This window comes from Silurus meridionalis, chromosome 9 (genome assembly GCF_014805685.1).
Source record: "Silurus meridionalis isolate SWU-2019-XX chromosome 9, ASM1480568v1, whole genome shotgun sequence".
Taxonomy (NCBI): domain Eukaryota; kingdom Metazoa; phylum Chordata; class Actinopteri; order Siluriformes; family Siluridae; genus Silurus; species Silurus meridionalis.
The window spans coordinates 24,052,984-24,064,812 of NC_060892.1; the positions used below are offsets into that span (position 1 = coordinate 24,052,984).

At 36.9% G+C, this 11,829-nt stretch overlaps 1 protein-coding gene across 3 annotated transcripts; it reads left to right on the forward strand.

The window, feature by feature from the left end:
- The first annotated feature begins 1,416 nt into the window (after positions 1-1,416).
- LOC124390881 (chloride channel CLIC-like protein 1) lies at positions 1,417-10,455 on the forward strand. 3 transcript variants are annotated; one of them, XR_006926867.1, is made up of 10 exons: positions 1,437-1,590; positions 2,416-2,510; positions 2,730-2,823; positions 3,150-3,247; positions 3,330-3,407; positions 3,707-4,967; positions 9,353-9,425; positions 9,776-9,873; positions 9,956-10,033; positions 10,335-10,455. XR_006926867.1 is itself a non-coding variant. In XM_046856976.1 (4 exons), exons 1-4 carry the CDS (start codon positions 9,368-9,370, stop codon positions 10,392-10,394), a joined length of 294 nt encoding a protein of 97 aa, XP_046712932.1. In that variant the 5' UTR covers positions 9,184-9,367; the 3' UTR covers positions 10,395-10,455. The 3 variants fall into 3 exon arrangements, 1 of the variants encoding a protein (XP_046712932.1); XR_006926868.1 differs by lacking the exon at positions 3,150-3,247 and having other exon boundaries at positions 1,417-1,590; XM_046856976.1 differs by lacking the exons at positions 1,437-1,590; positions 2,416-2,510; positions 2,730-2,823; ... (1 more) ...; positions 3,330-3,407; positions 3,707-4,967 and having other exon boundaries at positions 9,184-9,425.
- The last annotated feature ends 1,374 nt before the right edge of the window (positions 10,456-11,829 follow it).

Here is an 11,829-nt window from a genome sequence, read left to right on the forward strand (position 1 = left end):
CCAATTAATGTAGTTCAAACATTAATTTTGTTCTTGATTGATTTTGTTAATTTGTTAAAAAAAAATGCCAATAAATTTTATACTTGATATGAATGACTTGATGATTTGCTATTTTATCTGTTTTTAAAAATAATCTGTTTTTAAAAATTATTAAATATTTGAATGAAATTATGAGACCATTTATTTCACTGTTTAATGAAAGACAACAAGTGAACTGTACAATTACAAAATATATATTTACCACCGAATAAATGTAATGTTTCTAGTGATCGACAAACATCACCCACTATCGATGATGCTAACATTTTATAGTTATAGCACAGACTATTGTAGTTATTAACCCACCAGAAACCTCCTAGACCAGATTTATATACACTTTTACCCCATGTTCCACCTTCATGTTGAGTTGGTTTAGTTGCCAGGTACATTTAATACTCGCATATCAAAAAGTAATAACCCTGGCTGGCAAAGAACCTGCGTATCTGGCAACCCAGATCTACGTAGTCAAGAAGAGGTGCAAGCGATGGCACAGCACATCTTGAACCTGTGTGTTAAGCACACAGTATAGTACACAGTTTAGTACCTGTTTAACTTTTACAATACAAGTTCTGACTTGTGACTACTGGTATATTGACGTGTATCTGTGATGAACCATGAAGGTATCAAACAAGTTGTAATTGTGGGGATACTTATTAAGTATTATGTTCTTTGTTAAGCGGGATGCTCACTCTGAAGGTGATAAAAAGTTGTTCCCTAGGACTCTTGCTGCAATTGTGTACCAGATATGAAGGAATGCACTAACAAAGTGAACATGTTGCAGCAGGTGTGTGTGTGTGTATGTATGTGTGTGTGTGTATATATATATATATATATATATATATATATATATATATATAATTTTTTTTTCTTTCTTTTTTTTTCTTAAGTTCCTATAGAGGGCAGTGTAGTGCGGTGGCTGAGCTCTAAATTGGAACCTGTTAGATGTGTTTCCAGGGTGAACAATATAATGGTGCACCTCTGAGAGCACATGGAGGTAGAAATATTTCTCCATGAATAAAAAAGGATTTTCACCCGTTGCCAGGTATATTTAATATAAAAAAATAATTACCCTGGCTGGCAGGGAACCTGCAGATCTAGCAACCCTGATCTACGTAGTTTGTAAGTAGTATGTTCTTTGTTAATGGGGATACTCACTGTGAAGATGATGAAAGCGAGAGAAAATGTTTGGAGGTAAAGACTCCATGTTAATAAAACAAATCGTCTACAGAAGATCCTTTCATTTTATTAGAATCTATTGTAAGAACATGTTCCCTAGGACTCTTGCTGCAATAGTGTTCCAGATATGAAGGAATGCACCGAGAAAGTGAAAGAAAGGATTCTCCTTCAGGAGAGGCAGACATACAGTTTACCAAGCATAACAAGTTACCTATGACATCACAGAGCCCCGTCCTCCATCAAGAGTATAAAAGACGATTCACCATCTGCCAAACCGCCATAAAACACCACCACAACAACAACAAGCACCCTACTGAACAGGAGCTAACAGAAGACTGCAAGAATCACCTCATATACAATCAATTCTATACCCAGGTAAAGTTGAGTGATCTCAATCCTGTACCGTGTTTTTACTGACACGCTGTGGCGAGTACAATCCCCTGATCAGCAAACACCAGATAGTAAAAATCCTTATATGGTCCTTCAAGCTAGATAGGAAACCTTCCTAAAATTTGGTCCTTCGAGCCGGATAGGAAAACCTCCTAACAGCTGTATTAAATAAATGCATGTCCTTTATTACAAAAGGTTATACACCTGCTTTTTCATGTAATAATCCAATCAGCCAATCATGTGACAGTGACACAATGCATTAAATGCTAATAGACTTTGAGCTTCACTTATCGTTCAAGCATCAGAATCGCGATCAATGATATCGAAATTGGCATGTTTAATTGCGTCCATCCTCAAATATATATATATATATATATATATATATATATATATATATATATATATATATATATATATGCAATATAAATTTGCGTATTTACTTTGCATTTCTTCGGATACATCAGAAAGTGTAATTAAATTATAGATGATGTATGTGAAACCCACAAGAGTGTGTTAGTAATCAGAAGTTCTCTTCTTAAACCATGAATATTCCCGAAGAACACAGATGAAGGACTGGATGAGTGTGTAAAGCTGTTATTAATGCTAAGGGGAAATTTTCTTTTCTGAGAAAATAAAGTCTGTATGTTTAAATATTGGTTGAAATCAAAGTAAACCTTCATTATGTTTGTTCCATAGAAACAAAAGGAACATAATTGCGTCTCTCAAAAGCCCATAAATGGATGTCTGGAGTTTTTAATGACTTATTTTTCACTTTATTATTTGTAATATATTTAAAATTTTTTCATACAGGTCTCGTGCTTCCTCTTGAACCTTGTGGCAATAATCTGCAATAATCGCTGATGTCTTGGTTTAAACTGTTGGTGCTATATGCTTTTTTCTGGGAGGTACGTACAACTCTGTGCCACGCTGATCTGTCTCCTGCACAGTTCTTTCTCCCCACTTTGTCTAGTTTAGTGAATGTTTTCAAAAAGATACGTTTTCATTGAATTGTTGTTGGAAGGCCAAAATCTTTGAGAAAATGATGGATTTTTAAACAAAAATGTATTAGTGTGGACATGTTCTCAGTTGTTTTCTAATCTTTATATGGATTTTACATTTTCTAGCTTGCATGTGTTGAACACCAGGCCAGCACTGTAAAGACTGAGATGGATAAATGCACCGGAGGGAAGGAAATTGGCTTGATGGATGCTTTCAAAGGTAAAGTGGAGGAACTTATACACACTACTTTCTGTCTATTGCCAGAAGAATGACCAATACAGAATATCTTTCTATAACTGTAGAGTTCTGGGTTAGCTAGAAAAGTGGACTGGGGAACTCCTGTTACAGTCCATAAGGAGAATAGTCATGACATTGTTTGGACATTAATAGTCACAAGGGATGTGCCACTAGATGGAGACACTGAGGCAGACCTGCTAGACAGATTTTACCTTGAAATTGTTTGAAAGAATTTCTGCTGATTTCCACAAAGAAGCTGCAGTTTTGTTTTTGCTATCATTATTGATATATTTCTTTCATCGTTTCAGAGTGGTTTCACATTATATTGACTTGTAAGGATGATCCTTGTAAAAAATACTACGAGGACCTGATTGTGACTCCAATCCTGCTCGCGCCTCCACATGAGGTATATACTGTTTTATTGTTATGCATATCAACTGCAAATTTGTCCTAGGCATGTCTGACCCATTTCTTATTTGTCTTTTCAGGCCTTGAAAATGACCATTACCATGCTGATTAACGACCCCCTGAAGCGCTTAGGAGAATGCATTAACAAGTTTCTAAGGGTAATATCTCGCCATCCTGCTATGACATTTTGAATGCAGTTTCTTTAAGTGTTTGCAGCAAATTTCTCAATGTAAAACTGATCAATTATAAGTCGAATGGGGAAAATGAATTTGCGATTCTTCCTTTCAAAAGCGTTTTCTCAATCTAATTGGCTGGGTACAGTAATCTTCAACCCAGTCACCAATGGTATTTTTATTTCGACTAAGATCTGAACTCTCAATTATCAACAACCAGCTTTTCTGCCAACTTACTGTTATCATGTTTCATATAATATCTCATTTTCCCAATTTATTTATAGGTTTTGTTTCTTGGCCAAACAGCTGAAAGTCATGATCATCCACCTGACCATGCTGCTTAATTCTATTGTGTAATTATTGTAATTAAACCTTTTATCAAATAAAGGCATAAAGTCTGTAAAAATCCTTTGATTATTTTTAAGGGAAATTATGAATTTCTGTAGTGCATCAAATCCTTTTCCCTCCCAGTTTAATAGAAGCCAGCAAGTGAATTGTACAATAGAAAAGTCCATTAGAACAGTTTTATCCCAGTCAGTGCAGTCTATGGGGATATAAGGCCATAAAATTAACTACATGATATTGTTGCATAAAATCATCTCTGTTTATAACATTTATGGATATTAGTCACGCAGTATGGAAGCATAGAGGTCCTGTCCTGTCCAAGAGCATGAATAATAAAACTGTCCTGTGGTCTGATGAGACTAAAATAAACTTGTTTGGCTCAGTATCCAGAATGTGTGGTTCCCTGGTGAGGAGAACCAAGAACATTATGGCTTGCCTACAGTTAAGCATGCTGGTGGTGGTATCATGGTCTGGGGCTGCAATTTTAAGACATTGAATTACGACAGCACACACACACCATTCATTTACATTTATGAAATTTTAGAAGACCCTCCCAAATCCAGAGCAACTTACAACTGAGCATGGAACGGTTAAGGGCCTTGCTCAAGGGTGGGATGGTGGGATTTGAACTTGTGACCATTTCAAACCAAAGTCCAGCACCTCAACCACTGTGCTACTATACCTTCTTTCTTTTCAAAATTATTCAAATAACTTTCTGATCACTTGCTTTTCGATTTAAAATAAAGCTCATCACAGTGACTGTATCTGTCAGCCAATGCTTATTTTCTTTCTTTTTTCCCCTTCCTTGGTACACCTGCATGTTGTCTTGGTTTAGTTGGCAAGTATATTTAATACTCACATATAATAAGTAGAATAAGTTGAAAGTACATATCAAACCCAGTTTGGCAGAAGCACTGCAAACCTGGCAACTCAGGACTTGTATTTAAGTAGAGGTGTAGCTGGATATTGACACTTCATTTCTTAGATGCATGTGATAACGCAACACATACAAACCTGTTTAGTTAACACTGAGTTGCACTTTTTACACTTTTTTTTGTAGCTTTGTATGTATTTTTAAGTGCATGTGAAATCATGAAGGTTCCAAAAATATTGTATTTTTGGGTGTTTTGTGGTCTCCTTTACTTTGTTAAAGGAGATACTTCCTCTGAAGATGATGAAAGCGAGAGAAAGCCGTCTGAGGTAAAGACTTGGTTACTGCATGTTAATTAAGCAAATGGTCTACAAAAGATACTTTTCTTTTGTTTGAATCTCTTGTGAAAACTTATCTATGCCTCTAGCTACAGTAGCGTACCAGATAAGAAGGCACCAATTCTGCAGTACATGTTCATACTTTTCAGTAGTCCAACATATCTGTGTTAAAAATCTTTTAAGTAATATTTCATTTTCTGAGATACTGAATTTTGGGATTTTATTAGCTGTAAGCCAGGGATGGGCAAACTTTTTGACTCATGGGTCACAATGGGTTCTAAAATTTGACAGGCTCTGTAAGAAGCATATCAAGGTTCTGGCATGGCCTAGCCCAGGGGTGGCCAACCCGCGGCTCTTTGGCTGGTTTCATGGCTCTTATGTTCATATCGATTTTTGTGTGTTTGATTTTTTATGTGCGTGTTCGCTTTGCTTAAGTTCAATACGGTATTTTTAAGACTTAAATGAGCTTGCCCCTACTGGAAAACTTTGCGGTATATCAGACCTTGGCATGAGGCCAATCATAAATTACAGGGATGCACCGAGAATTTTCGGAAATACCTAAATCACTGAAACAACACGGCAGTAACACAATTGTAATGACGCAATAAAAAGCGCAGCAGCACACGGTTATCTGGATAACAGCAACATGTCTGCGGTGTGCGTATAGCGATTTGCAAAACATGCAATGCTGAAATTTCAAGAGGGGGTGTATCTGCAAAGAGTTTCTCCAAGTCGGGTTTAATTTATCACCTGAAATCCAAACATCCCGATTGCCATTCTAAATATGAGAAGAACACGGCTCAGAAAAGTAAAGTCAATCCGAGCATGCGCACTCCGTCTGTAGACGACTTTTTGAAAAGGCAGGAAAGTTTTACAGTGATGGTGCCAAGGCAAAAGGCATAACACAAAAAAAAATAGAGATTTCATTGACTTTTGAATTGAATTTTCATTTCGGTGCATCCCTAAAATATTATCGTTGGTGTGGCCCTCTGACACAATTCAGGTTTCTCATGTGGGCCCTTGTAAAAATTAATTGCCCACCATATTCATCTCACGCACATGCGCATTTGAAGCGAAGTGAACACGCACATTCAGGGTTTTCTACCCTGAAACACGTGAAATCAAAGCATCGATCTGTTCTGACTGACACCCATGTAAAAGAATTGCTTTGAGTGGCAACAACGGAATACGAGGCAGATTTGAAGGGGATTGTTCAAGGCAAGGAATGCCAAAAGTCCCACTAAGTAACATGCATAGTAAAAGAAAAACTCTATTGTAAATTATTATATTTTTTTGTGGACTTGGTTAAACAGAGTTTGTGTGTGTGAGACAATGCACACAATGTTCATTGTTGAAAATGACTGGCCTGTGGTCTTAGAACTGTAGGAGTCCATTTCTGTCATTATTTTGGTGTGTGACATTTACAATAAATCTGGCTCAGCAGAGGTGTGTGTGTGTGTGTGTGTGTGTGTGTGTGTGTGTGTGTGTGTAAGAGGAAGGGATGGGTGATGTTCATGTGTGCCCATGTGTATGATGTGGCTCTTTGCGGTAACACAGTCAAAAATGTGGCTCTCGGTCTCAGACTGGTTGGCCACCCCTGGGGTACAGTATCAGATTAAGCTCTCTTAAGAAAAGAAGAGAGTATTGCACGCGAACAACGTCAATTGAGCTGAAGTGCGACATCTTTAGGGGAAACGTGGGCATTACAGGGGAAAGGTAAATTAAACAATGTTTACCCGTATATATTTTAATAGAATTTGGTCACGTTCGGCGCGCCGGATTAATAAACCCAATGGGCCGTGTGTGGCCCGCGGGCCGTAGTTTGCCCATGTCTGCTGTAAGCCATATTCATCAAAATAAAAATGAAGAAACACTTAGTCTGTGTGTAATGAATCTATATTAATTTTACATTTTGAATTGAATTACTGAAATAAATCAACTTTGCAATGATATTCTAATTAAGATGTATGTATGTATGTGTGTCCATGTATATATTTATACAGTGAGGAAAATAAGTATTTGAACACCCTGCTATTTTGCAAGTTCTCCCACTTAGAAATCATGGAGGGGTCTAAAATTGTCATCATAGGTGCATGTAAACTATGAGAGACATAATCTAAAAAAAAAATCCAGAAACCACAATTTATGATTTTTAAACTATGTATTTGTATGATACAGCTGCAAATAAGTATGTTAATATTTAGTACAGTAGCCTTTGTTTGCAATTACAGAGGTCAAACGTTTCCTGTAGTTTTTCACCAGGTTTGCACACACTGCAGGAGGGATTTTGGCCCAGTCCTCCACACAGATCTTCTCTAGATCAGTCAGGTTTCTGGCCTATCGCTGAGAAACACGGAGTTTGAGCTCCCTACAAAGATTCTCTATTGGGTTTAGGTCTGGAGACTGGCTAGGCCACGCCAGAACCTTGATATGCTTCTTACAGAGCCACTCCTTGGTTATCCTGGCTGTGTGCTTCAGGTCATTGTCATGTTGGAAGACCCAGCCTCGACCCATCTTCAATGCTCTAACTGAGGGAAGGAGGTCGTTCCCCAAAATCTCGCAATACATGGCCCCGGTCATCCTCTCCTTAATACAGTGCAGTCGCCCTGTCCCATGTGCAGAAAAACACCCCCAAAGCATGATGCTACCACCCCCATGCTTCACAGTAGGGATGGTGTTCTTGGATGGTACTCATCATTCTTTTTCCTCCAAACACGTTTAGTGGAATTATGACCCAAAAGTTCTATTTTGGTCTCATCTGACCACATGACATTCTCCCACGACTACTCTGGATCATCCAAATGGTCATTGGCAAACTTAAGACGTGCCTGGGCATGTGCTGGTTTAAGCAGGGGAACCTTCCGTGCCATGCATGATTTCAAACCATGACGTCTTATTGTATTAACAACAGTAACCTTGGAAACGGTGGTCCCAGCTCTTTTCAGGTCATTGACCAGCTTCTCCCGTGTAGTTCTGGGCTGATTTTTCACCTTCCTTAGGATCATTGAGACCCCACGGTGAGATCTTGCATGGAGCCCCAGTCCGAGGGAGATTGACAGTCATGTTTAGCTTCTTCCATTTTCTAATGATTGCTCCAACAGTGGACCTTTTTTCACGAAGCTGCTTGGCAATTTATCCGTAGCCCTCTCCAGCCTTGTGGAGGTATACAATTTTGTCTTTAGTGTCTTTGGACAGCTCTTTGGTCTTGGCCATGTTAGTAGTTGGATTCTTACTGATTGTATGGGGTGGACAGGTGTCTTTATGCAGCTAACGACCTCTAACAGGTGCATCTAATTTAGGATAATAAATGTAGTGGAGGTGGACATTTTAAAGGCAGACTAACAGGTCTTTGAGGGTCAGAATTCTAGCTGATAGACAGGTGTTCAAATACTTATTTGCAGCTGTATCATACAAATAAATAGTTTAAAAATCATATATTGTGATTTCTGGATTTTTTTTTTTTTTTTAGATTATGTCTCTCACAGTGGACATGCACCTACGATGACAGTTTCAGACCCCTACATGATTTCTGAGTGGGAGAACTTGCAAAATAGCAGAGTGTTCAAATACTTATTTTCCTCACTGTACACATATATATATATATATATATATATATATATATATATATATATATATATATATATATATATATATATATACAGTGGAACCTCGGTTACAATTTAATTCGTTCGGTACTTTATTCGTAACCTGAAAAGTTCGTATCCCGATACAAATTTCCCCATAATAATGAACAGAAACTTCGGTAATTCGTTCTGGACAACCAAAAATATTACTTAAATAAAAATAAAGCCAGTATTCACTAATATTATTTACTTTTAACATGTGATATTAAAATCATACCACATAAAAACATACAAAAGAGGAAAACATCTTTACCGGGTACTTTCCCTTTGAGAAGACTCGCTGCAGGAGACGACGTTCATAGAAGGGGGAGGAGGGAGAGTTATTGTTTGGAAGGAGAATCTTATTATATTATATTATTTATATATTATTATATATTATATTATAGAATATTAAAGACAGTGTTATTTACACGAACGCTGAGACAATTGTTGCATTAGAGGGAAAATGAGAGCTGTTTCTTTAAGGCTACTCTCAGTTGGTATTGAAGTCCAGAGTGAAATTCATTATGGGAATTGTACTTCGGAAAAGACTGTAACCCTGCTAATCTATCTTCATAAAAACAAGCAAAGTGGTTATGCATCGGCTAATATATATATATTATACACACACACACACACACAAGTTTTTTATATTAGTATAGTATTAAAATATATTAGTGTGGACGTGGCCTTAGATTTTTCTAATCGTTATGTGGATTTGACATTTTCTAAATTGCCTTTGTTGAACACCAGGCCAGCGAGGTTGACATGATGAAAGCTAAATGCACCAGAGGAAAGGAAATTGACTGGATGGATGCTTTCAAAGGTGAAGAGGAGGAACTTACACACTCCACTTTCTGTACATATCCAAAAAAAATGACCAATACAGAATAGCTCATCTGGAATGTAGAGTTCTGGGTAAGCTAGAAAAGTGGACTGGGGAACTCCTGTTACAGTCCATAAGGAAAACAGTCGTGACATTGCTTGGACAAGAGACAGTAATAGTCTCAAGGGATGTGCCACTAGATGGAGACACTGAGGCAGACCTGCTAGACAGATTATACCTCGAAATTGTGGTCACTGTGAATCTCCACAGGATGAGTAAAATATGCATAAATTAATTTAGTAAAGTTTGTTTTTGCTATCATTATTGATATATTTCTTTCATCGTTTCAGAGTGGTTTCACATTATATTGACTTGTAAGGATGATCCTTGTAAAAAATACTACGAGGACCTGTTCGTGAATCCAATCCTGCTCGCGCCTCCACATGAGGTATATACTGTTTTATTGTTATGCATATCAACTGCAAATTTGTCCTAGGCATGTCTGACCCATTTCTTATTTGTCTTTTCAGGCCTTGAAAATGACCATTACCATGCTGATTAACGACCCCCTGAAGCACTTAGGAGAATGCATTAACAAGTTTCTAAAGGTAATATCTCGCCATCCTGGTATGACATTTTGAATGCTGTTTCTTTAAGTGTTTGCAGCAAATTTCTCAATGTAAATCTGATCAATTATAAGTCGAATGGGGAAAATGAATTTGCGATTCTTCCTTTCAAAAGCGTTTTCTCAATCTAATTGGCTGGGTACAGTAATCTTCAACCCAGTCACCAATGGTATTTTTATTTCGACTAAGATCTGAACTCTCAATTATCAACAACCAGCTTTTCTGCCAACTTACTGATATCATGTTTCATATAATATCTAATTTTCCCAATTTTTTTTTACAGGTTTTGTTCCTTGGCCAAACAGCTGAATGTCATGATCATCCACCTGACCATGCTGCTTAATTCTATTGTGTAATTATTGAAATGAAACCTTTTATCAAATAAACAAATCTATTTTTTCTTATTTGTTTCATGTGCATAAAGTCTGTGAGAATCCTTTGATTATTTTTAAGGCAAATTATGAATTTCTGTAGTGCATCAAATCCTTTTCTCTCCCAGTTTAATAGAAGCCAGCAAGTGAATTGTACAATAAAAAAAGTCCATTAGAACAGTTCTATCCCAGTCAGTGCAGTCTATGGATGAAATTAGGCCATAAAATTAACTACATGATATTGTTGCATAAAATCATCTCATGGATATTAGTCACGCAGTATGGAAGCATAGAGGTAGAAGAATTCAGTTTAAAATGTAAAATGACTGACATCTTCAAAATGGAAATGTATTTCTATATTTAAATTAAATTTATCATCAGCATACAGTATATGTGCAGTTTGGTGTAAAATTAAAATGTAAATGTAAATATATACACTATATTGACAAAAGTATTGGGTCACCTGATCTTTCCTGCTGTATGTGGTTCTTTTCCAAACTGTTACCACAAAGCCGGAGGCACTCAAGTGTACAGAACATCTTTGGATGCGCTATAATAACATTTTGCATTCACTTGAACTTGAAAATCCAAACTTGTTCCAGCACGGCAATGCCCCTGTGCACAAAGTGAGCTCCTTGAAGATCTGGTTTACATGCTTTGGAGAGAAAGATCTTGAGTGGACTGCTATAGAGCTCTGATCTAGTGGAACAGCTTTCCTGAAGAGTGGAGGGAATTATAAGAGAAAACTGGGACTAAATGTGGAATGCAATATTCAAAAATCACATACCATACTTATGACCAGGTGACCCACTACTTTTGGCAATATAGTGTTTATTTTCCATTTTCATTAGTGGTTTAAATATGCAAATTACATTCCCGTGCAGAGACGGTTGCAAAATGATCATTTCAATGTTATTTGTCCACATCGACTTAACGTGACGTGGTATTAAAAGAAAATGCATTTTCCAAACGACTTAAATGTGTCAATGCTTTTGAAAGGACATAGAAATCACCATTTTGCCACGATTCCACGATTCCTTCAGCTCAGAATGCCATCCATGATGCTGCCTATATGGGTATTTTATGCGAAACATTCAGTTATGCGAGTCATTGATTTTTCTCCAAATATTACCACTTCAATCTTTTATTGCTATGAAATTATTCTCAAAATATTTCGACTTTATTCTCGTATCGCTCCGACTTTAATCTCGTAATTTTTGATCTTTTTATTTTGTTAACGTGACACTTTTTTGGTCAACCCAAGTCTATCACAAGGCCACATACTAGTGATATTTCTCTATGCATATTTGGTCTTAAACTGAATTTTCTGAGATTAATTATAATATTGTATTCATGACTCGATTCCTTATTGTTCAAAAAGGTTTTTATCAGTAAAATATTGGTCAC